The sequence below is a fragment of the Salmo trutta genome, chromosome 27 (assembly GCF_901001165.1).
Source record: "Salmo trutta chromosome 27, fSalTru1.1, whole genome shotgun sequence".
Lineage (NCBI taxonomy): Eukaryota > Metazoa > Chordata > Actinopteri > Salmoniformes > Salmonidae > Salmo > Salmo trutta.
The window spans coordinates 31891391-31918504 of NC_042983.1; the positions used below are offsets into that span (position 1 = coordinate 31891391).

The 27114-nt window shown below is 41.1% G+C and overlaps 1 protein-coding gene and 1 long non-coding RNA gene across 3 annotated transcripts; one reads left to right on the forward strand and one right to left on the reverse strand.

Annotated features, from left to right (window-relative positions):
- Positions 1-3917: 3917 nt before the first annotated feature.
- Positions 3918-6662, reverse strand: LOC115164904 (cytochrome c oxidase subunit 7C, mitochondrial). Of its 2 annotated transcripts, none has more exons than XM_029717821.1 (3): positions 6490-6662; positions 4693-4827; positions 3918-4010 (listed from the first exon to the last, which is right to left on the reverse strand). In XM_029717821.1, the coding sequence occupies exons 1-2, from the start codon at positions 6562-6564 to the stop codon at positions 4711-4713; spliced, it is 192 nt and encodes a 63-aa protein (XP_029573681.1). In that variant the 5' UTR covers positions 6565-6662; the 3' UTR covers positions 3918-4010; positions 4693-4710. The 2 variants fall into 2 exon arrangements, with proteins under 2 accessions (XP_029573681.1, XP_029573680.1); XM_029717820.1 differs by having other exon boundaries at positions 4681-4827; positions 6490-6661.
- Positions 6663-9137: 2475 nt separating this feature from the next.
- On the forward strand, positions 9138-10240 carry LOC115164905 (uncharacterized). Its single transcript, XR_003870024.1, has 3 exons — positions 9138-9485; positions 9756-9862; positions 10024-10240. It is a non-coding gene; the product is annotated as an uncharacterized LOC115164905 (long non-coding RNA).
- Positions 10241-27114: the final 16874 nt, after the last annotated feature.

Sequence of the window (27114 nt, forward strand, 5' to 3'; positions counted from 1 at the left end):
TCCTCTTGCAGGAACTGCTGACACACTCCAGGCACATGAGGTCTAGCATTGTCTTGCATTAGGAGGAACCCAGGGCCAACCGCACCAGCATATGGTCTCACAACGGGTCTGAGGAGCTCATCTCGGTACCTAATGGCAGTCAGGCTACCTCTGGCGAGCACATGAAGGGCTGTGCGGCCCCCCAAAGAAATGCCACCCCACACCATGACTGACCCACCGCCAAACCGGCCATGCTGGAGGATGTTGCAGACAGCAGAACGTTCTCCATGGCGTCTCCAGACTCTGTCACGTCTGTCACGTGCTCAGTGTGAACCTGCTTTCATCTGTGAAGAGCACAGGGCGCCAGTGGCGAATTTGCCAATCTTGGTGTTCTCTGGCAAATGCCAAACGTCCTGCACGGCGTTGGGCTGTAAGCACAACCCCCACCTGTGGACGTCGGGCCCTCATACCACCCTCATGGAGTCTGTTTCTGACCGTTTGAGCAGACACATGCACATTTGTGGCCTGCTGGAGGTCATTTTGCAGGGCTCTGGCAGTGCTTCTCCTGCTCCTCCTTGCACAAAGGCGGAGGTAGCGGTCCTGCTGCTGGGTTGTTGCCCTCCTCCACGTCTCCTGATGTACTGGCCTGTCTCCTGGTAGCGCCTCCATGCTCTGGACACTACGCTGACAGACACAGCAAACCTTCTTGCCACAGCTCGCATTGATGTGCCATCCTGGATGAGCTGCACTACCTGAGCCACTTGTGTGGGTTGTAGACTCCGTCTCATGCTACCACTAGAGTGAAAGCACCGCCAGCATTCAAAAGTGACCAAAACATCAGCCAGGAAGCGTAGGAACTGAGAAGTGGTGTGTGGTCCCCACCTGCAGAACCACTCCTTTATTGGGGGTGTCTTGCTAATTGCCTACAATTTCCACCTGTTGTCTGTTCCATTTGCACAACAGCATGTGACATTTGTCAATCAGTGTTGCTTCCTAAGTGGACAGTCTGATTTCACAGAAGTGTGATTGACTTGGAATTACATTGTGTTGTTTAAGTGTTCCCTTTATTTTTTTGAGCAGTGTATATTCAATTTAACAATGTTGTACTCTCTGCTACTGTATGATTTTCCTGTGTCAGGTTGTTACTACTGCAGCTCTGCATACCTACTTAATGGTTTGAAACTTAATGTAATTTTCAAATTGTATTAGTTATACTGTAGTAATCAGCAACACAGTTCACTTTAGTAACCTCTTAGGGCTAGGGGGCAGTGTTCAGATGAATGACGTGCCCAAAGTAAACTGCCTGTTACTCAGGCCCAGAAGCTAGGTTATGCATATAATTGGTAGCATTGGATAGAAAACACTCTTTAGTTTCTAAAAATGTTAAAATAATGTCTGTGAGTATAACAGAACTGATATGGCAGGCGAAAACCCGAGGGAAATTCATCCGGAAAATGTTGAGGTCATGGTCCATTTCAATGCTTGTCTATTGGATATTCAAAGAAATTCCTCCCAGATTGCAGTTCCTATGGCTTCCACTAGATGTCAACAGTCTTCAGAAAGGGTTTCAGGCTTGTTTCTTTTAATTTTCATTATTGAGTAGTTGTAGTTTTTCCAAGGTGTCTCATTAGAAATGTAGTCTTGTTGCATGCGTGAATGAGGTGGGCGCTCTTCGTTATTTATCTTCCCTATTGAACATACTATTCTCCATATTAAATGTTACCATTTATTTATATATTAGAGTACCTGAGGATTAATTAGAAACATCGTTTGACTTGTTTGGACAAACTTTACTGGTTACATTTTGGATTTGTTTGTATGCATGTTGAAAAAGTGGATTACTGAATCAAGCGCGCCAACTAAGACATTTTTGGGATATAAACTATCGAACAAAAACAACCCTTTGTTGTGTAGCTGGGACCCTTGGGATTGCAAACTGAGGAATATCTTAAGTGATTTATTTTATCGCTATTTGGGATTTTGTGACGCCTGTGCTGGTTTGGAAAAGTATTTGTGTGGGGTGCTGTCCTCAGAGAATCGCATGGTATGCTTTCGCCGTAAAGCCTTTTTGAAATCTGACAACGCGGTTGGATTAGCAAGAAGTTAAGCTTTTAAACAATGTAAGACTTGTATTTTCATGAATGTTTAATATTACGATTTTGTAATTGAATTTGGCACGCTCCAGCGTCACCGGATGTTGCCGATTTCGATCCCTTCAGCAGGATCTGTACTGCAGCTCTGCATACCTATTTAATGGTTTGAAACTTAATGTAATATTCAAATTGTATTAGTTATACAGTAATAATCAGCAACAGAGTTCACTTCAACAACAAAAAAAGATAAGCATGAAAGGTCAGTGATATCGCAGCAATTAAAAATATAAATTATGGCTCCCTCTCTCCTGCACAGGATACAATACTCCCTCTAGATTTAAAGATGCTACAATATCAAATTTGTCTATGACAGTAGGTCTATGAACTCTACAGGCTTGGAGAGGTACTTCTCACTTTTATCTGTTGGTTTGTGGCCAATCTCTCCCTGTTCACGGCGGTCACTCTTGCCATGATAGCACCGAACAAAGTCTTAAAACACCTTCATGACCCATAATCACTTATGCTACTTATCACTTAAGTCTTCTTTTTTCCTCTCGTCGTGACTGGCAGCACATCCATTATTAACTGTGATGAAGTCCAACAGTGACTGTGCATGTAATTCTGTAGCTAGAGTATTAAAAATGCCTTTAAAACAGTCACCATCAATTTCACACAGCCAGAACTACCCAGCGTTAGCTAGTTGTATAAAACCTGACATCTAAAAATGACTAAACTGTAAATGTAACGCTAACTAGCCAGGAGAACACGTAGTTGCTCACGTTTGTTCTAACGTTTCAAAGTGTAAGTAAGACGTGAATAAAAGGATAAGCCGAGGTTTTGGCAATGAAGCCCTTTATCTCCTTCCCGAGTCAGATGAACTCAGACACCATTTGTCTCTGCATCCAGTACGAAGGAAGTTAAGAGATACTTTCACGAGCCAATGCTAACTAATGCTAGCGCAATGACCAGAAGTATATTGCGTCTACAAGAATGTTAGCAGTTCCCATAGACTAAAGTCATTGGGCTAACGCTAGTTAGCAACTTCCATCATACTGCAGGCAGAGGCATACAAATGATATCCACGAGTTCACCTGACTCTGGGAAAGTAGTAGACAAAGGATTTTATTGCCAAAATCCCTTTAAACTTTGTTGTTGGCGACAATTACTTTCCGGTGTGGTGAGTAATGGTGTTGCACAGTTCATTTTCACACAGTTTGTAACAACCAAGAGTGAGAATTATGGCGCTTTCAAGATAACTGGGAACTCGGGGTGGGGGGGACTAGGTCAAATCATGATGTTAGTGATCTTCAGGTCAGAAAGTCTGAGCTCTAGAAAGATGCTTGTGTTGGACGACCATTCAAATAGATTTCTCCCGTCGTAGCTTGTTTTATTTTTTTTTAACCCGAGTTCCAAGTCGCCTTAAACACATTGAAGTCAGATTTCTGAGTTCCAAGGTGTTTTGAACACAGTATTAAGCAGTCAGTGGGATAAGTGGCTCCTGTTACACCAGTGGAGGGCTTTCAAAAATAAAAGTCCCTCAAATCTTATGACTCATCTGGTAAAATAGTCACTGGCTCCAACGTCCGTGCTAAATACACACAAAAAGACCACTTGGAAACAAATCTAGTTGGCACGAAAGAGAAATTCATCTAGTCTCAAACATGCATTCTCCTCATTTTCTGCTTACTGAACATTATTCTAACAACTCCCATAAAACTCATGACTCCATGAAGAGCAACACTTTCTGTTAAAATGCAGACTACGGAATAGCACTAAACATTTGCTGCAGCATGACATCACAGTTTGCACTAGAAACTCAGACAAAAACATTTGAGGACAAACATATACATTTGAGTGAACTTTATTTACAAAGACAATTAGGGATTCCCATTCTTCGAAACAAAGAGTTCTGCTGGATAAAGATGTTCGGGTGCAGACCTGTAAAACACAGATTGATAAGGCTTACAGAATTCTGATGACAGAAATCTAATTTCTGAGTAAGCACCTAGGGTATATTCATTCCGCCGATTCTGTTGCAAAACGTTTCTTAAACAGAAGGGTGAGGGGCCTACCTGAAATTGTCAGTTTGGTTCTTAAACGGTAAATGTTTTTGTAATGAATACACCCCAGAGATAAATGTCAGTGACAATTGGAATTCAGGCCAACTTCCACCAGATATGTATCAGGGTGAGTAATAAACTGTCACATTACTATGCTTATGTGCCAGCTTATCTTAAAAAGCATAATTTTGTATTTTTGTAATTTAGCAGACATTGGTCCTGTAAGTTGCTCAGGATAAGTTAGGGTTGAGTGACTTGCTCAAGGGCAAATCGAGAGAGATATGTCACCTAGTCTGCACAGGAATTCAAACAAATGACCTTTCAGTTACTGGCCCAACGCTCTTAAACACTAGGCTACCTGCAGAACTGAAATATAAACTTGCATGATATTTGAAACTGTTTCCCACAGACACTGGGGTAATTTACTTTAGGTCTGCCTTAGAACAACAAGAACTATTGTGATAGATGTCACTGTTCCAATAGGGATGCAAGTAAATGCCAAACAGTGCTGACATTCAGATTAAAAATAGATCATCAGCGGCAATTACCTTGGAGGTTACCTGGTATTCATTGTCACTTCACTTCTTCAGGAGTTGGTGTCTGACGACGACGAAGGGGAAGGCGAAGCCACTGCCGAAGAACACCACCATCATGCCCAACAGACGCCACTTATTCTGCACTGAGAATGGCAGGTTCTGTTTAACACAAACAAAACAAAAGTGTGTTGAGAGATGAGGACTTAATGAGTTTATCGCAGTTAAATGTGACTGAATACATGGACACGTCCAAGTTGGACTGCAAACAGCTTGAGGGCAGTCTGTCAACCAATACAACTGTGGAATACTCGATGCAAGACTGAAAGTAGCTGGCTAACTGCAGAAATAACATTTCTGTTACATGGTGTGCTCAACGTATAATGTAGCAAACTAGCTAGCCCTGGTAATCATGTTTGGAAGCTGGCCCTGTCAAGGTTTTACACTATATAGCAAGCTAAGTCAAATATCTAGCGTTAGGCTGTCTAATCACTCAACACTGACAAATTCTGAAAATCCATAGTTAGCTAACTATCTACTTAAATGATAACTTGCCCAACAACTGCAAGTGTCAATTCCATATGGCTCACAAGTTAGTTAACTGACTGATAAAATAACCAGCAAGTGAATTAGCTAGCTAGAAGGACAACCCACCAAAAAAAGGCTTCAGAAAAGGCATTCCGTGACCCAGGAAACGATCATTACTATACTTAGATAATTGTATGAATATTAACAATGGTTCAATTAATGAAATATATATATTTTTAAAGTACCATTTCGAAATCCTAGCACATTTTGGGTAATTTCTCCTAGCAACATTATAAGGTTGCCATGTTACACCTTGGTTACAATTGTGACACGTTCCGCTGTATATGCTTGCAGAAAGCAATGAACGTACTGGACAAGAGAAATCACGAAATAATATTTTTAAAGGTGCTCAATGGATTTTCCTCGACGCTTTATGTAGCTGTCGGGACCTTGAACGTTTAGAACTTGGTGGTTAGCTAGCATACGTTGTGCTGTCTAAATCTTGGGCCATAATTACTTTTGCCTACGACCTTGTAGGCTAAACAGCTGCCAAATCGTCCAATAACATTAACTGAGGAAACCACTGTACATGGTTAACATACATTTCTTTGTTTCGGGGTTAATCTGGATCAGTGAAGGACCAGTAACAACTGTTGCTTAAATTTATGCAAGGACGAATACAGAAAGCACAAATAGTTGTGGGTCAGTGTTCAACAAAAGTAACTAACCAAGGCGAAACACATCGCTAGGAAAATTACCCAAGATGCGCTATGATTTCAATACTAAAAATAATTACTTTTATTTAATAAAAGTGTAATGTGTTCATTCATAACATTATCTATGTTGAAATGTTGCAGTTTTGTTTCGTGGGTCACGAAGCATTTTGTGGGTGGCCCTTGGCCTATATTGAGCAAGCTGCATATAAATTAAACGGGATATTACGTTTAGGGCAGCAACGTTACTGTAGTCAATTTATATAGTTAGATTACATTAGCTGGCGGAAGTTAGCTAGCTAATGTTAGCGTTTGAAGCTGACGTTGTACACTGCTAAACGTTAGCTATGCTAGCCATGTTACGGGAAGTAAAAAAAACAAAAAAACAAGCATGAGTAAAAATACAATATTGACAATATTGTTGCATGTCGGAAAACAAACATAACTAGCAAGCGCTTGGTTTTGAAACGAGAAACCTGAAGACTAGCTTGTGACCTCCACGCAGGCTTCTGGGTGAGGCCCGCGTTATGAGACCGCGGTTTTATTTAGCTAATATTTGTAAGCTTCAAAATTGGGAGATTACCTGTCCTGGTCCCTCAGCGTAATGCGAGGACCGAACAGCGGAGGTTGTGAATCGTCGTACAGCCTGTCCCAGCATGATTATTTTGAGTTTATTTGCTTGTTCCTTCAAACAAGAGCAAATGTCTGCGACCTTCTTGTTGCTGTAAGAGAGAATGTTGAACAGCCTTATGGGAAATCAAAACGAGTTAGCTGAGACTGGGAAATGTAGTCTTCTTCTATGAGGTTTAACGGAGGTTGGCATCCAATTTGTTGCATTACCGCCACCTACTAGACTGGAGTACAACTCCCTTATACTTTGCTTGAAAAATAAAATATTCTATATAAATACCATACCATCTAACACTACACTCACTAATTTCAAAATTACATCAAATAAAATTAACACCACCCTACTCCACTAATTAAATGTATTTATTCCTACCTCATGCCATCATCCTGAAAGAATGGGGCATCACCACTTAACGCACTCTGTAACTCTTCTGATGTCAATTCTTGTGACACACAAATACCTCTCTGCAGCTGCCACCACAACCTCAATTTTCTGTGACTTCCGTTCCATCCCTGCAGTACAGTTGATAACCATTGCTATAAATGCTAAAAATCCAATCTTACTGAAACTTATATCACTTTTTGGTCTATCCCTCTGTACTGGTATATCTCTACATTTACATTTACATATCTCTACTACTCTCACCACTCCTCCCCCTTAACCCATCTTCCTCTACTTTCTTCACTGCCTCAGCATATGACAACTTCTGCACTACTCTAACCCTGGAAACATCAACCTGCCTCTCTCGCACAGGATATTTCTGATTCCCAGCTCCATGGGCACCCCTACAATTAACACATTCCACTACTTTCCCCAATACTACTCACATTGGACACTCCCTCCTACACACTGCTGTCACATGCCCATTTGCTTGACACCTGTAGCATCGTAATGTATTTGGCACATGCACTCCTACAGGATAACTTATATATCCTAACTTCACTTTGTCAGGCAAAGACTCAACTTCAAAACTCAAAAGAACAGACAATGACTCTTCTGTTTCCCCACTCTCACCACCCTGTCTGCGTCGCATCAAACAACGAGCATCACATACACCGGGAATCTTTCCCCTCAGCTGGTCAACTTTTATATTTACTGCTACCGCAGTTATCACTCCTTTCAGTGGTGCCCTTTTCTTGAGAGTGAAACATTTCAATTTTCTTGCGCCCATTCATTTTACTCCGAGAGCATTCTCCCTCTGACCAACAGAAACACAAACAATTATCACTAGACAACTTCTGGTTACCCTCACCGATTCCACATTACACAACTTTTTTTTCACCCACCATGAAATCACAAATGGATCAGCCAAAAGGCAAGAGTCCACTTTTTCCATAAACTTCACTCCTACTGTCACAGACTCATCTTTTTCCTGGTCCTCAGTGCATACCTTGGTCTGTGATAACCTCACCACACCTACCACCTCCAATACTTCTCACTCACTTCTATTTCTCCTCCTGTCTTCAGCTCCCTCTGCTTACACTTTCTACCATTCTTCTTTAACAAACCATCTCCCTTTTTCCCACCATTTCTATCTGAATCAAGCTCACCCTCTTCTTCCCTCTCTCTTTTAGACCTCTTCTCCCTCTCTTTTCCCCTCCATTCCTCCTCTGTTTTCCAAGTATACATCTCCTTATGATGATACTGCACTACTCCTGACAATCATCTTGTTCTTGCTTTCTCTAGGGACTCCATTTCCGCCATCCTCCCTCTCCGTCCGACCCCACGCGGCTAAGCTAGCTCGGGAAATGTAGTTCTCCAGCAGATGTAATTTATCCAGCAGATTTATTCTCATTATCCATGGGGTAATAACAATAATTTATGGAGTCCATAAATTGTGATACAACATAAAACCAAAAGACAAAGTCTTCACTGAAACATAAAGCATTATTAACGTTAATGTCAACTAATATACAGTACAATTTATAAATTGCTGTGCCATCGATCTATTCTGAGCACAATTGAAGGTAGTCTACTTACAGTCCAGAACGTGTATTGTGATGTACAGTATCTGATGTTAATCAAGTTAATTGTTCATGTGATGCATTTGGGTGCTTAATTGTTTATGTAGAGATTTTCAGAGAAATCTGTTTCGCTATGGCCAGGGATGTGATACAGATATAGGATTTTAATTTGAGCCAGTTTGCTACAGCAAATGAAGGTCCTACATCTGCAGTGCTTCCCTCTGTGGTGATGTACACCTCTCATCAGGTCCCTGCTATGACTGCTGATGTGACATTTGCATTTTTCCAAATGGCTTCCACTGTGTTCACGTTAATGAGCTGATAATGAACCTGTCCGTGTAAGTGATATCATTGTGTTGTATGGTAACGTCTTGCCTTAAAATATCAACGATAGTCAATCCGAAATATATTAGTACCCTCAATACATGCTACCATAGGGGAAGTGGAGTGGTTAACATCCTCCAAAAGGACTTTGGCTGGAAATTACCATGTCAATGTGAAAGCCTGCAATTTCTGCTTGATGGACTGCTACATTGGGGTCAATCTGCTTGAAGAAAATTTCAGCCCATTGCACTCTGTTCTATATAACTCAAAGTGCGGGGCTGGGGGTCGAGCTTTAGGATACAGGGCCTGTCATGCCAAATAGTGTCCCCCTGCCATGGGCAAGTCCCTTGATTGGTTTTTGACCAGGTAAAAATGATTGTCCGCTGTTAATTTATTTTCTTGCCCTCCAAGAGATCTGTAAGAAATGTATTTGTAATATGAAATATAATTGCATTTATTGCTGTTATCAGTCAAGGTGAGACTGAACATGGACAAGGATCAGGAGAAACAGAAGGAGAGCTACCGGAGCAGAATCAAGAAGGGGACCAAGTGCTATGACATCCAGGCAAAATACTTGCTTTGGAAGAAGGATGAAAGGAAGGCGAGACCTGGGAAACCTCACTGTTCTTTCGCTCCTAGCTGGGGTCACCATCTGTTAAGGTGAATATAAAAAATCTCAGATAATAACTATTTTCATTTGCACACAAAATGGACTTCCTATGGTTACCTCGGTGGAAGCCAGCAATCTTCTCCAGTTAGATCAGTTGGGCAGTCGACCACTGAAACACTGACACCCTACACTTCGGTGAAGCCCAATAGACAAAGTATGTTATTAAGCTTTGGTTGACATTTGAGAAAGCAAGAAATGGTAGTTATGTTGAGCTTATAAGAAAATGTTCAACTTCAATTTACCTCTCCAAATGACTTTAGGACCATCGACTGTCCAAGCCCCCCAGGAGGTATCCCATCCACCAGAACCAGTGAGTTCGGATCAGTCTGATTCTCTGTGCTCTGAGTCGGATGGGGACCAGCTTAAGGTAGGCTATACCTTCCAAAAGCGTTGAAAAGTACATATCTCCCATTTATAACACTGCACTAATCCATAACATTTTCTCCCAGTAAAGTGTAGCCTGTGTGTTTGCTTGTTTATGTCTCTGGCTCCCCCCCTGTTTCCTTTAACTCTGCTCCTGTTCTCCAGGACCGAGGGGTTCTGTCCAACACCCAGACGTGGATCCACCTGATATCCTCCATTACCAACCACCCTCCAACGTTTCATTACATCGTCTACAGCGACTGTTGTTGTCATTATCTGCTAAGAAAGTTTTCTTGCTCTATCATACTGGGCACATACACAGATTAACCAAAAACACTAGCACTGCAGACACTTAGAACAAAGTGAGCAGCAGTGCCTGGACTTTGCAGCCTCCCTCTTAAAATCCCCCTTCCGAAACTGGCTGCCTGTTGAGAACAAGTGACAGGCAGAACCTCCCACCCACACAGCAACTACGTCCTCTATATTCCACACACCAGAATTCAGTATTTTAGTCTATAATTGCCATGCGAGTGTTTAAGAAGGTGTTCATTATTGTAAGTTGTAAGGAATCCTTTGATGGTATTTATTTGTTACACGTTATTAATCCAGGCTGTATCCCATCTGGTCGTGATTGGGAGTGCCATAGGGTGGCGCACAATTGACCCAGCGTCGTCCAGGTTTGGCCGGGGTAGGCTGTCATTGTAAATAAGTATTTGTTCTTAACTGACTTGCCTAGTTAAATAAAGGTAAATCTTTTTGTTATTTATTTATTTATTGGGGTATCCTCATACCTACAATAGATACATATATATTCAACCACAAGGGTGTATTAATGAGCTATGCAAGATAGGAAATAATGAATCATGATATAGGACTACTGAAATTATATTATTTCAGTGTTAAAATAAAATAAAAACATGACAGTCAGACAAGCCAGTGTATGAATCAAATGGATTTGCATATGAATGGAGTGGACATTTGTTGACTTTGTGATCTGTAAGGTAAGTCATGTTAATGTGTCAAGCAGATTTTTTTATTTCACCTTTATTTAACAAGGTAAGTCAGTTAAGAACAAATTCTTATTTACAATGAGAGCCTACACCGACCAAACCCTAACCCGGACAACACTGGGCAAATTGTGCGCCACCCTATGGAACTCCTGATCACAGCCGGTTGTGATACAGCCTAGGATCAAACCAGGGTCTGTAGTGATGCCTTCAGCACTGTGATGCAGTGTGTTAGGCCGCTATGCGACTCGGGAGTCCCCCAAAACTACATGTTTTCTTTGCCATTTCCAAAACGTAGCAACATTTAAGACATGGATTTCATGTTGTCATGTTAACAAAGTACCCAAAAGTAGGTGGAAGTAATGTTTTCATTTTATTAATAAAACAAAACTTGTTTAAACAGCGGAATTGTGGTGGAAATCAGCCTTGTTTGCACAGTGAAGATGAAAAGAACGTAATTTAGTCTGTAATGATCTCCAAAATTCTAATCATTAAGTCATCACACCGTTAATATAGCAACTAACGCTAATAGTTTTTCTAATCCCATTGTGATGCAGAGGGGGACACTTTTTGCCCGGGGGACATTATTTGGCATGACAGGCCCTCTAAAGCACGGGTCCCCCAGATAGCAAATTAACACGTCATAAGCCATGTCTAAATGTTTAGCATTACAGGAAATTTACTTTAAAACGGGAACATTGTCTCTCAGCCTCACGGCAAAATGTGTAGAATAGCAGTAAAATAGCTTTAAAACCTGTGGTTGGAACCGGTTCAGACCGGAAAACAGAATCGATTAACCCTCCTGCTGTGTTCTGGTCGAATTGGACCAATTTACAAGTTTTCTCTCTGAAAAATGTAGTTAATTTAATCTGATTGTCGTAAAGTTCTGTGACTTTGTCCACACAGGGCATCTGAACACCCAAAATACATTTAGCTGATTTTCATTACATTTTGGGTGTTTTATTTAGAAATGAGAAATTAATGGGTGAGACTACAATTAGTGTATAAAATTGAGTTCAGGCACATGCCCATTCATCAGATGGACACATTTCCTCTCCAAGACCCCCACATGCATGTGTGTTTGAGCGCACGCACGCACGCACACGCACATGCACACCTCACTCCCCTTCTTGGCTTCCATGGCAACCCCCACGGGAACCTTTCCCCAATAGAATCTTTCCCCCAAGGGAACCACACCTGTTGGCATTCTCACAAACAATCGCAATATTGTTTCAATAATATGTAGAACTTTTCTCGCAGTTCTGGTATATAAAGATTTTTTGAGGCCTTGCTCACAATTCATTCTGTGGCAGCACAATGACCAAACGATATACTGTATGTGAGGCTCTTGATCATATCTTTGATCATGATACTGGTGAGGAGGAGAGAGTCCTTGTTAAACTTTGACACAAAGTAGTCTGTGATAAATAGCAAGTACCTGAGTATTTGTTATAGTCAAAATAATCCATACAGTATGCTTTTTTTTACACAAAAACAAGTTTTTATGAGCTCAGGTCAATGAGGTCTACAGGCCATAAATAGCAAATAGAAGTTCAAACTTGTAATGTTCACAAGAACTTAAGTTGATAAAAAGATCTAACACAACATTAGGTGATAATATATGTATTAATATGGATTTATAATCAGCTATAATGGGGCGTCATTTTGGACCGGGAACACAAAATTAATAAGCATGAAACGAACACAACAGGAGGGTTAACAGAATCAGAAGCGCACATGAAAGTGATCTACTCGTCCAGAACAGAACCCCATTTTAAAAGCATGGGAACTGGTTAATAACGTTATTTTATGTTCCGGGCATTTTTTTCCAGTCCCACAAAAATGCAGCAAAGTGCCTATTGAAAGCTCTCACTCTGTCACTCAAAAATGTATTCCAGTGTCTGCCTACCTGCCAGCTGAATATCTTTGGCAGTATGTGTGCTCCCTCTCCGGCCTCTAGGTCACCAGGCTGCTCGTTATGGTGCTCACCTGTCACCATCGTTACGCACACCTGCGCGTCATCAGACTCACCTGGACTCCATCACCTCCTTGATTACCAGCCCTATATATGTCACTCCCTTTGGTTCCTTCCCCAGGCGTCATTGTTTGTGTTTCAGTTTCACGTTTGTGCGGTGTTTGGGTTTCTTGTTTTGCGTTATGTTTCGGTCATTCATGAAATGTATTCACTCCCTGAACTTGCTTCCTAACTCCCAGCGTACAGTTACAGTAGGCCACCTGCCCGTACCCTCCGAAGCATAGTCTAGTAGCCTGCGTGATTCAGAAATTAGAGAGACTTTTTATTGGGGCGGCAGCGTAGCCTAATGGTTAGAGTGTTGGACTAGTAACCAAAATGTTGCAAGATCGAATCCCCAAGCTGACAAGGTACAAATCTGTTGTTCTGCCCCTGAACAAGGCACTAGGCCGTCATTGAAAATAAGAATTTATTCTTAACTGACTTGCCTAATTAAATAAAGGTAAAATAAAAGAATGGATTAACCTTTCAAAACTAGTTAACAATATTATAGTTATCACATTTCACATCGGATTTATTAACTACAAAAAGGTAAGACATGCTTTAATTTTAATTCTGGTGCTGCTCTGCACACACAATGCCACACCCTGATCAGTTTCACCTGTCTTTGATTGTCTCCACCCCCTTCCAGGTGTTGCCCATCTTCCCCATTATCCCCTGTGTATTTCTACCTGTGTTCTGTTTGTCTGTTGCCAGTTTGTCAAGTCAACCAGTGTTTTTCGTCTCAGCTCCTGCTTCTACCCAGTTTCTCTTTTTCTCGCCCTTCTGGTTTTGACCCTTGCCTGTCCCTTCTCCGAGCCCACCTGCCTGACCACTCTGCCTGAGCCTGCCTGCCGTCCTGTACCTTTTCCCCACCTCTGGATTACCGCCCTCTGCTTGACCTGAGCCTGCCTACCGTCCTGTACCTATTCCGACAGTCTGCATCTGGGTCTTCCCTTCAAAACTGATACACAATCTTGTTAGCTAGCTAGCAGGTCCAACATTAAGCCAACTCTCAAATTAAAAGACATTCAAAGTTCCTTAATAGAAACTGCTCCTCTGTAGGTAATTATGTGGGCCTACTTTAGATAATGTCCAGTGTGCTCCATCTCCGGCCTCTAGGTTACCAGGCTGCTCGTTATGGCGCACACCTGTCACCATTGTTATGCGCATCAGGTCTCAAGTTTCTGCTCCTCAGCGGAGGAGACCGGTCTGCTCCTGATCCCCGGGATTGTCCCTGTGGTTGGCGTCCTGCGGCTGGAGCCGCATGCTGGAGAGGGGGTAATGTCACGTATGCTCTCTCTCCGGCGCTCTAGGTCACCAAGCTGCTTGTTATGGCGCATACCTGTCACCATTGTTACGCGCATCAGCGCATAATGACACTCACCTGGACTCCATCACCTCCTTGATTACCTGCCCTATATATGCCACTCCCTTTGTGTCATTGTTTCAGTTTCATGTCTGTGCACTGTGCAAGTGTTTCTTGTTTTGTATTATGTTTTCATTTATTAAATCATTCACTCCCTGAACTTGCTTCCCGACACCCAGCGCACACGTTACAGATAATGCATGTCCTAACAACAAGATGCCCAGCACTTCAAGCCAAGCCTCCTCCTCCACCCTCTCTCGCTCTCTCCCCACCCACAAAATTTCAGTCGCATCTCGTTCCCTACACTCGTCTGTCCAATGCATGTAAATAGCTTGCCAGCTGGTCTAGCCACACAGATTTGCTTAGTAATTTAATGTGGGGCTAAATGTATAAAAAGAGAAAGGAATGATATAAACCGTAACTTTTTGTGTTCGAACCTGTTCAGCACTTTATTTTGCTGGTTGGGACAGTTGAACCAAAAAACGACGGTTCTGCTCAGAATGAAAGATTGGATCTTTTTTGGGGTTCCAAACCCTGTTTAAAACTGCTACATTTTCTCTCAGCCTCATAACAAAATGTGTAGAAAAGCACAAGATTCGCTATAAAACTGCACATATGTCTCTGCATTACAACACTGGGAGTAACTTAAATTTGACAGGCTTGTCAAGCAGTTAGCCAATTTTATCCAGCTTTAAGCAACCTTCAAATGAATAAACAACTAAACAATTGGGGGTTTCTACTAAGCTATATGGAATTGTTTTAAGGTCATACCAAGTATCATTTTGCTATTTGATTTTACATTTTAAGACTCCTTGAAGTGTCAAGAAAATACACTACCGGTCAAAAGTTTTAGAACACCTACTCATTCAAGGGTTTTTCTTAAGTTTTTACTATTTTCTACATTGTATAATAATAGTTTAGACATCAAAACTATGAAATAACACATGGAATCGTTTAACCAAAAAAGTGTTAAACCAATCAAAATATGTTTTATATCTGTGATTATTCAAATAGCCACCCTTTGCCTTGATGACAGCTTTGCACACTCTTGGCAATCTCTCAACCAGCTTCATGAGCTAGTCACCTGGAATGCATTTAAATTAACAGGTATGCCTTCTTAAAAGTTCATTTGTGGAAGTTCTTTCCTTAATGCGTTTGAGCCAATCAGTTGTGTTGTGACAAGGTAGAGGTGGTATACAGAAGATGGCGCTATTTGGTAAAAAAACAAGTCCATATTATGGCAAGAACAGCTCAAATAAGCAAAGAGAAATGACAGTCCATCATTACTTTAAGACATGAAGGTCATTCAATATGGAACATTTGAAGAACTTTGAAAGTTTCTTCAAATGCACTTGCAAAAACCATCAAGCGCTATGATGAAACTGGCTCTTATGAGGACCGGCACAGGAATGGAAGACCCAGAGTTACCTCTGCCACAGAGAATAAGTTCATTAGATTTAACTGCAACTCAGAAATTGCAGGCCAAATAAATGCTTCAGAGTTCAAGTAAATGACACATCTCAACATCAACTGTTCAGAGGAGACTGTGTGAATCAGGCCTTCATGGTCAAATTGCTGAAAAGACATTAGACTGGTGAACATTTGTCCTTTGGTCTGGAGTCCAAATTGGAGATTTTTAGTTCCAACCGCGGTGTCTTTGTGAGATGTGGTGTGGGTGAACAGATGATCTCCATATGTGTATTTCCCACCGTAAAGCATTGAAGAGGAGGTTTTATGGTGTGGAGGTGCTTTGTTGGTGACACTGTCTGTGATTTATTTAGAATTCACCCTTAAACAGCATGGCAACCTCGGCGTATGTGGGAACTCCTTCAAGACTGTTGGGAAAGCATTCCAGGTGAAGCTGGTTGAGAGAATACCAAGAGTGTGCAAAGCTGTCATCAAGGCATAGGGTGGCTATTTGAAGAATATCAAATATAAAATATATTTTGCTTTGTTTAACACTTTTTTGGTTACTACGTTATTCCATATGTGTTATTTCATAGTTTTGATGTCTTCACTATTATTCTACACTGTAGAAAATAGTACAAATAAAGAAAAACCCTTGAATGAGAAGGTGTTCTAAAACTTTTGACCTGTAGTGTATATCAAAAAAATATTTGATGAACATTTTTATTTGGCCTTAGTGCTATTGGCCCATACAAATGCATTGAATAACATATTCACTACATGGAACAACACATAGTCCCCCCAAAAATTCTAAAAGAAGTTTGTTCTGAAGTATCTGTCCTATATCTGAGAGATATTGTAACGCCCTGGCCATAGAGAGGGGTTTTTGATCTTTATTTTGGTTAGGCCAGGGTGTTACATTGGGTGGGCGTTCTATGTTAATTTTTCTATGTTTTTGTATTTCTTTGTTTTGGGCCGTGTGTGACTCCCAATCAGGCACAGCTGTAGTTCGTTGTTGCTGATTGGGAGTCACACATAAGGAGCCTGTTTTTCCTTTGGGTTTTGTGGGGGATTGTTTCTGTTTAGTACCTGACAGGACTGTTTGGCTGTCGGTTTTCTTGTTTTGTGTGTATAGTGTTCTTACGTTTATTAAAATTCAAAGATGAACACTAACTCCGCTGCACCTTGGTCTACTTCCACAGACAGCCGTTACAGATATAAGAAAAATCATCACCGATCCTCCACCAAATTTCACAGTGGGTGCGAGACCTGGAGAGGCCTAGAAGCCACAGTGTCTCGTACCGAGGATCGGTGATGATCTGAGGGTGCTTCAGCAAGGCTGGAACCAGGCAGATTTGTCTTTGTGAAGGACGCATGAATCAAGCCACATAGATGGTAGTCCTGGAAGAAAACTTGCTTCCTTCTGCTCTGACAATGTTCCCCAACTCTGAGGATGTTTTTCCCAGCAGGGCAATGCTCCATGCCACACAACCAGGTCAATCAAGGTGTGGATGGAGGACCAACAGATCAAGACCTTGTCAAGGACAGCCCAATCTCCTGACCTGAACCCCATTGAAAACCTCTGGAATGTGATCAAGAGGAAGATGGGTGGTCACAAGCCATCAAACAAAGCTAAGCTGCCTGAATTGTTGCACCAGGAGTGGCATAAAGTCACATAACATCAACGTGAAAGACTGGTGGAGAGCATGCCAAGACGCATGAAAGCAGTGATTGAAAATCAGGGTTATTCCACCAAATTTAGATTGCTGAACTCTTCCTAAGTTAAAACGTTAGTATTGTGTTGTTTTAAAATGAATACAAACTTATTTTCTTTATATTATTCGAGGTTTGACAACACTGCATCTTTTATTGTTATTTTGACTAGTTGTCATTTTCTGCAAATAAATGCTCTAAATGTCAATATTTTTATTTGGAATTTGGGAGAAATGTTGTCAGATGTTTATAGAATAAAACAAAAATCTTAATTTTACCTTAACACATACCTATAAATAGTCAAACCAGAGAAACTGATCATTTTGCAATGGTCTCTTAATTCTTTCCAGAGCTGTATGTACAGAAACCTATACTAACCAACAGTATACTGTATTTGAAAAAATAGCACTTGCAATATGTTCCATTTTGCAATGTTGGTTCAAGTTGGGATGTATACTTCTGTATTGTTTCTTTATCAGCATTGACCGCCACAGAGCTGCCCCCTAGAGCTCTACTCTTGGACAAGTGGGAGCGCTGAAGGTGTCTGTTTGGACGTTGAGGGCAGCACAGAGCTATTTACCCTTGTCACTACTGCCACATCTATCAGCCTGGGTCACCACCCGGCCTTCTGCAACCTGTCTACCCTGTCACTCCAACCGCCATTAGGAAAATGAAGGATTGAGAATCAGCTCACCTTCTCTTCACCATACACCCTACTGCAATATACTGTATGGATGTCTATGTCTTTTTTTGTAATCCCCTTGAGGAGCATGCTATGTTACTATATTATTAGACTGAACTGTTCCATGATTAATCCAGAGTGTGCATAACATTTTTGTTCCAAAGATCTTTTGTTGTTGTTGATATTTCTTGATTTATTCTATTTATTTTCATTGCTGTGCTTGCAAGGCTTTTTACGGATGAATGTTTTGTCTATAAATGATAATCCTAATGACAAGATGAATACACATATACTGAGCCTGCAAGCCTGCATCCACAATGAAATCCTACACTCTTAGAAAAAAAGGGTTCTTTGCTATATTGTGCTATATAGAACCTTTTAGTTCTTTGGACGAGATTAAAGAACCCTTTACTAAAAAGGGTTCTATTTATATACCAAGTGAAGGCAAAGAACTTTGAGGGTTCAATCCCTACCCCGGAGTGTAATGGGGATTTTAGAAAACAACAGCTAGCAAAAGCTAACCCAGTCACAAAAGCTCTGTGGCAGGGGGAAAATCGAATTCATATTTTTAAACATTGTTGCTTAATTCTGAATGCCTGTGGTGTTGCAAACTAAATTCCAGGAAATAATGTGTTTAATAAAAGCATACAGTCTTAGACAAAAAAGGGGTTCTATATAGAACCTTTCTGTAAATTTCAATTGTAACTGCCATTCCAAGCCAACTGCCAGTTCAGCATGAACACGCAAGAGGACAGTGGTTAAACCAACCTGCAAGTAGCCTACCAGTAAGCATGTAATTTTTCAATATATTAAGGTAAGCATTAATTAAAATATATGAAGCCAAAGTCATATGGTAAACTATAGGCTAGATAAATAAAGTTGAAAAGTTATTAAAATTTGAGAATGTTTGTAAGCTAGCTAGCTAACATTAGCTATGGTAATTTAGCTACCTAAACAGAAAAGTCTAGGGCACTTTAATTTGCCACTTTACAATCTAGTCACCTAACTCTTTCAAATAAACATAATTTAGTATTATGGGATATGCCAAATAGTGTTTCAGACCTAGCCTGACATTGGCAATTAGCTAATTGTTACTTTTATTTCAGTATTTCAGTGTGGATTTAATTGAGGGGATTATGTTTCATGAAGCCATTGGAAGAGCATTGCTGACTGAGAGGAGGTGTGTATAAATTATTTACAATAAATTATGTCTAATAATTCTTTATGATTCAATAGCTTAGTTAATCATTACATGACTTTTAACACACTATCTATATTTTGCACAGTCTGGCAATAACCCAGAACTATCAGAGGCAGAGGATCTCTCTTTCAGCTGCTGCTGACAACAACTGCATGTAAATTGTTCCACATCAAAATAATTATATTTTGTCTTAGTTTTGGCAGATTAACTCGTGCTTATTTCTGAAGATTCAGTCATGTATTTGCTCCTTTTTTCTTATTCTCTGGAACCAGTCAGGCAACAACCCATAGTGTACTGACAGTAGGTAGCCCAGCGGCTAAGGAGTTGGACCTGTGACAGGAGTTGGACTTTGAATCTCAGGCCAGGCCCTTGAAAAAATGTGCAAAGTTGATCTGACAACTGGAGGGCTGCTGGGTTCACATCCTCAAAACATTCCCCTCCCATTAGGCCCTTGAGCAATGCCCTTAGCCCCACAACATGCTTTCAATCCAGGGATGCTGCACTGTAACTTGAACCTGTGCTTGTTTCAACTGTATGTGTGAGATCTGCTGTTTGGGGTGTTGAGAACGGAGTAGAAGACAAAGAATTTATAATATTTTAAAGAAGTCAGCCAGTTGACGTTGGCCATCATTCAAATAAAGAGATGCCTCCCTGGCCATCAGTGTACATACAGTTGAAGTCGGATACACCTTAGCCAAATACATTTAAACTCAGTTCTTCACAATTTCTGACATTTAATCATAGTAAAAATTCCCTGTCTTAGGTCAGTTAGGATCACCACTTTATTTTAAGAATGTGAAATGTGAGAATAATAGTAGAGAGAATGATTTATTTCAGCTTTTATTTCTTTCATCACATCCCCAGTGAGTCAGAAGTTTACATACACTCAATTAGTATTTGGTAGCATTGCCTTTAAATTGTTTAACTTGGGTCAAACATTTTGGGTAGCCTTCCACAAGCTTCCCACAATAAGTTGGGTGAATTTTGGCCCAATCCTCCTGACAGAGCTGGTGTAACTGAGTCAGGTTTGTAGGCCTCCTTGCTCGCACACGCTTTTTCAGTTCTGCCAACAAATTTTCTATAGGATTGAGATCAGGGCTTTGTGATGGCCACTCCAATAACTTTGTTGTCCTTAAGCCATTTTGAGACAACTTTGGAAGTATGCTTGGGGTCATTGTCCATTTGGAAGAACCATTTGCGACCAAGCTTTAACTTCCTGACTGATGTCTTGAGATGTTGCTTCAATATATCCACATAATTTTCCTTCCTCGTGATGCTATCTATTTTGTGAAGTGCACCGGTCCCTCCTGCAGCAAAGCACCCCCACAACATGATGCTGCCACCCCCGTGCTTCAGGGGGGTGCAAGCCTCCCCCTTTTTCCTCCAAACATGACGATGGTCATTATGGCCAAACAGTTCTATTTTTGTTTCATCAGACCAGAGGACATTTCTCCAAAACGTACGATCTTTGTCCCCATGTGCAGTTGCAAAGCGTAGTCTGTTTTTTATGGCGGTTTTGGAGCAGTCGGCCTTTCAGGTTATGTCGATATAGGACTTGCTTGACTGTGGATATAGATACTTTTGTACCCGTTTCCTCCAGCATCTTCACAAGGTCCTTTGCTGTTGGTCTGGGATTGATTTGCACTTTTCGCACCAAAGTACATTCATCTCTAGGAGACGCGTCTCCTTCCTGAGCGGTATGATGGCTGTGTGGTCCCATGGTGTTTATACTTGCGTACTATTGTTTGTACAGATGAATGTGGTACCTTCAGGCGTTTGGAAATTGCTCCCAAGGATGAACCAGACTTGTAGAGGTCTACAATTATTTTTCTGAGGTCTTGGCGGATTTATTTAGATTTTCCCATGATGTCAAGCAAAGAGGCACTGAGTTTGAAGGTAGGCCTTGAAGTACATCCACAGGTACACTTCCAATTGACTCAAATGATGTCAATTAGCCTATCAGAAGCTTCTAAAGCCATAACATAATTTTCTGGAATTTTCTAAGCTGTTTAAAGGCACAGTCAACTCAGTGTATGTAAACCTCTGTCCCGCTGGAATTGTGATACAGTGAATTTTAAATAAAATTATATGTCTGTCAACAATTGCTGGACAAATTACTTGTGTCATGCACAAAATAGATGTCCTAACCGACTTACCAAAACTCTAGTTTGTTAACAAGTAATTTGTGGAGTGGTTGAAAAACACATTTTAATGACTCCAACCTAACTGTATGTAAACTTCCGACTTCAACTGTATATTTGACAAATTCAAAAAACTATGCTGGTATTCTTTTGTCCATAATTGAATTGTTTAGTAAATTATATTCTTAGCAAAAAATACTATTTAATAGTAGTAGCCGTAAATGGCACCATGCAGGGTTCTATATGGAACCATTTTGTTTCAGTGAAGAAGAACATCTAGGGTTCGGATCAACTGTAAATGGTTTCTATATAGAACTTTTAGGTGTTCCATATATGAAGCAAGCGATTGAACCCTTTATGGTTCTATAAGGAACCTTTTTTCAAAGAGTGTTCTCAATCATACCCACCAACTCAAATGTGCAAAAAAAACTGAGATACAATCAAATCTCCAAACAAACCTACCATTGTCCAACTGGGCACTCACTGGTTGAATCAACATTGTTTCCACGTCATTGCGGTGAAATTACACTGAACCAACGTGGAATAGAAGTTGAATTGAGCAACTGCCAACTAATATGGCATCACAACAATGCTATTGAACAGCTCCTCCAGTCATGAGCACGTACCTGTACATCTCCAGTCTTAATTAATGTAAATATCACTGGCAGCTATCAACCAATCTAGCCCTATGATGAATAGCGCTGAGGGCTGGCAAGATAAACAACATTACTCATTTTCTGGATCAGCAACAACTTTACACAAAGGAGAGGATAGGTAATGGAGAATGTTAATCAATGTGGACAGTTCATTTTGGCAGCAACCCCTCGTGCGCAGAGACATCCTGCATCATTGGCGTTGACAAGGGCTGATTCAAAAGATTATGTCAGGGAAGGCGAGAGTGTAACGATGCACTCTTTTATTTGGTCTAAAAACATCATTTTTCTGATTCCTCGGGCACGAAAGAAAGCACTTTATCAGGTGGCACTCACCCCACCTCCTCTTCCTCCCTCTCCTCTCCCCGTCGGACAGGGCTCAGACTGACAGCTTTATCTGTCTGCTCTATAGACTGCTAGAGGGGATGGAGTGATGAGAGGAGGGTAAATCATGCCCAATTCTGTATGTCCTCTCTCACTCTCTCTATTGCTCCTTCTTTCTATGTTTTACTATCTGCCTGTTCGTCAGTTAGACCATTTGTTTCTTTCAGCCTATTTTCAACTCTCTTCATTCAAGGTCTTGACTAGAGTGTTGTCCCTCACTTTCACTGATCCCATCCTCTAAATGCACAGACATGTAGAGGAGAGTGGGGTTAGTTGAGACATTTTTTTACATTCAGAATCACTACGTCAAGGGAAATAGAGTATTCTTCCTAACAAAGAGATCTACATATACACTACATGACCAAAAGCATGTGGACACCTGCTCTTCGAACATCTCATTCCAAAATCATGGGCATTAATATGGAGTTGGTCCACCTTTTGCTGATGTAACAGCCTCCACTCTTCTGGGAAGGCATTACTGTTGTTGTTGGAACATTGCTGAGGGGACTTGCTTCCATTCAGCCACAAGACCATTAGTGAGGTCAGGCATTGATTTTGGGTGAATAGGCCTTGCTGGCAGTCGGTGGTCCAATCCTAAAGGTGTTCGATGGGGTTGAGGTCAGGGCTCTGTGCAGGCCAATCAAGTTCTTCCACACCGATCTCGACAAACCGATTCTGTATAGACTTCACTTTGTGCACGGGTGCATTGTCATGCTGAAACAGGAAAGGGCCTTCCCCAAACTGTTGCTACAACGTTGGAAGCACATAAACGTCTAGAATATTATTGTATACTGTAGCATTAAGATGTCCTTTCACTATCCTTTGGGCCTAGCCCAAACCATGAAAAACAGCCCCAGATGATTATTCCTCCTCCACCAAACTTTACACTTGGCACTATGCATTCGGGCAGGTAGCGTTATCCTGTCATCCGCCAAACCCAGATTTGTCCGTCGGACTGCCAGATGGTGAATCATGATTCATCACTCCAGAGAACATGTTTCCACTTCCCAGAGTCCAATGGCAACCAGCTTTCCACCACTCCAGCCGACGCTTGGCATTGCGCATGGTGATATTAGGCTTGTGTGCTCGGCCATAGAAACCGATTTCATGAAGCTCCCGACCAACAGTTATTTTGCTGACATTGCTTCCGGAGGCAGTTTGGATCTATGTAGTGAGTGTTGCAACCGAAGACAGATGATTTTTAAGCACTACACGCTTCAGCACTTGGTTCTGTGAGCTTGTGTGGCCTACACTTTGCGGCTGAGCCGTTGTTGCTCCTAGAGATTTCCACTTCACAATGAATCCACTTACAGTTGACTGGGGCAGCTCTAGCAGGGCACACATTTTACCAACTGACTTGTTGGAATGGTGGCATTCTATGACTGTGCCAAGTTGAAAGTCACTGAGCCCTTCACTAAGGCCATTCTACTGCCAATTTTTGTCTATAGAGATTACATGGCTGTGTGTTCGATCTCCTAGCTGTCAGCAACGTTGTGGCTGAAATAGCCGAATCTACTCATTTGAAGGGGTGTGCATCAATTTTCACTGAATTTTTTTCCGGCATAGAGTACCATTTCAGGTTTGCTGAGTGCAAACTTAAACATAGCAAAAATTCTGTGCAACTTCCAGCGCGCTTTTACTGTGAATTATGAGGCTGTACCCGCTTTAAGTTACAGATTTCACAGTGGCCATGTCGGCTATTGTGGCGATTTGATCAAAATGTAGACCTACCAGAGTGGCTTACCATCAAAAACAATGGAGAAAATGCATCTCAAAACATTTTAACATGGAAGTAGCGGTTATATCATTCAGCATACAGTATACAGTAGCAGCCAATGTGTGGTGTTCAATGTAGGTCTACATTCCATGAGACTTTGGAAAAAATCATGCAGGGCTTGACATTAACCTGTTTATCCACTTGTCCTTCAGACACGGAGGTGACTGAAAATGCTGTTGTGTTGTTTGATGAAAGATACCACTTTACAAAATAAAATGCATTATTATTCTCATACCATCATTACAGAGAACTATGCTACCCTCTGCTTATTGGCTACTTAGCTTATTGAAGCCTGTCTCAAATTACAACACTGCCCCTTTAAGACCCCCAAAAATAACTATTTTCAAAGGTATTTACACGTTTTGTGCTCTTTTAGGAAGCAATCACTCTCCTATTGCTGACTACAAATGATATATAACTGGGCTAATAACTCACTAACTAGCAAGGGATATGAACAATGTGCGCACATGGCTACAGTACATGTGCAGTAGCTCTCGAGTTGATCTCAAAACAAGCACATCAACTCACGACTGCTAAAGCTGTAAACACATTTGAGTTCAAAATAAATGGTACAGATCCATATATGGCAATGGTCTATTTGCATTTAGGCCTACTGAAGCTCTGATTGTTTATGCCTCACCAGTCTGTGTAGAGTAGGGGCTGAGTAGTGGTATCAATACAATAGAATCCTACTCCGATGCATTTTGCCTACATCAGAGATCTCTTGCATAGTTCATTTTGCATCGGTATGTTGCATAGAAAGTGGCTAATATTGCGTTGATTCGATCATAATTGCCACAGTAAAGGGACATGTTGATAGTGTTAACATGGAAAACTCTTGAACAGTGGTCACCAACCTTTTCTGAGTCAAAATGCAAGCAGAGATCTACAACCCAGATTGTTTTTTTGTATTACTTAAAAAATGTAGGCCTATGCAAAATTAACCAATTAAAAACAGTACTGTAGCAATGAGGTTTGTGCAGTAAGCTAATGGCCCAATACATTAACAGCTCATATTTGCTTTGCTTGAATTGCCTTGCCAATCAATGCATTGTAGTTTGCGCCATTTTTAAAAATTTATTTCAAAATTTGAGGTAGGCTATATGATCACACTGGTAATAGATCCATTGTTGTATTACTTGTGAGGCACAGCTGAGTGAGCATACATTTAAATAATTAACTTTTTATTTTTATTTTACTGGGCTGATGGTGCCTGCATCTGATGGTCAGTCTCAGCGGAGGGAAAGAGCAGCAGACTGAGGATCAGCCTCTCAACATCCCTTCGCTCTCTCTTTTCTCCACTGACACTGACCAAAAAGGTACACAGTCTCCAGTTGATGGTGAAACTCGAGAAAGTGAAATATTAAAAAAGACCCAAGCTGCTAATAACAACAACGCAAGCCTATAGATACGCTTTCCTACTCATTCATTACTGCTGCAGTGCTTGTTGTGGTGCTGAGTGGCTTATAAAAGTGTTGAATATACTGAGCCATACGATTGGCCAGCAGTAGGCCTATAGTGCGCTTGATTTGCTCTCTGGGCCTGCCGGGAAGGCAGAGTTTGTACCTTCAGACACATGAAATGGTTCAAAATGGCAAATGTTCGCCTACGCGGTGCGCAGGACAGCTGAATCGGGTCCACCTACCGCCAACAGCACAATCTTTTTTTTGTTGCAGAAATGAGAGATTGGTGACCACTACTCTAGAAAGTTGAGTGAAGTTCAATCTTGTGCTTCTCTCTGTGGGCTGATATTTCTGTATGGCAGTCCCAGGGGAGCTGCGCAGCAGTCTCTGGGCTACAGCTTAGAGCCAGCATTGGTGTCCACATACACAATATAGTATATATACAATGGTATTTCAGGATGTAGTGTACCCCTGGAAGTAATCAGAATTCATGTAAACATAACAGTTTGGAAAACATAGCTTATCCCCATAAAATGGTCTGTTGGCCAACTTACCCCAGGTATGGGGTAAGTTGTGCATAGGAACAGGGTAAATTGGGAGGTCAAAGTTTAATTCATGGAATGGGGGTATGGTGTATTATAGTATATCTTAAATGTATTTCTACATTCTGATATAGATCTCTCTGTTCAATATCACTTACCCTTCCATTTCTTGACCAGTTGTCTGAGACAGGAATGTTGTTTTGATGTGCCAATTTGTAGGCAAGTTCTCTGCGTTTGAGACTACTAAGTAAATTTGGTCAAAACTGGTCCGCGAGATTCTTGATATGTTTAGAATGCACAGACTCCATGTCATCAGATAAGGCCTTGTGTGCCTCTGCTATTGTATCCTAGTCTCTCTTTCATACAGGTACATGGTTGTTTCATTCTTAGCCAATGTACCTCTTCAGTGTCATTTAGTCTATTTTTCATCACTTGCTGCTGCTCGAATGGACTTTTCCCTTCTCTCACTTAATTTGCTGTTCTATCAAGAACCTCATGGGGGGCTAGAGTCCTGCTTGTTTTACGTTGATATACACGGGGCATGATGATGTCTGTTCTCTAACAATAAAAATGCACTATCTTGAGTTCAAATGCATTACACATTGCAAAAATACTAAGCATATTATGCATAAAATGGACAAAAATGTAATCTTCATTTATATGGGGTATTGTGGCCATTGGCTCAACTTAACCCAAGGCAAACATTTTGACTGTATTAACCCACACAGCTACATGGATACACTTTCATGCTAAGTTGAGGAGCGTATTGTCACGATTGTGTGGAGAGATAGACCAAGGCGCATCGCGCTCTGAGTTCCACATCTTTATTTTTGTGAAACTTACAAAACAAAAAGGAAATTAACAACGAACCGTAACTTAAGAGGTGCAGCATGCACTAACTCAAAATAAGATCCCACAAAAACCAGTGGGGAAATGGCTGCCTAAATATGATCCCCAATCAGAGAC

Excerpts from the sequence above, each read along its gene's own strand:
- LOC115164904 (XM_029717821.1), bottom strand. The coding sequence starts at position 6,564 with ATGCTGGGACAGGCTGTACGACGATTCACAACCTCCGCTGTTCGGTCC. Across the intron at positions 4,828-6,489 it reads ACGCTGAGGGACCAGGACAG|AACCTGCCATTCTCAGTGCA; the intron begins GTAATCTCCCAA and ends TGTGTTAAACAG.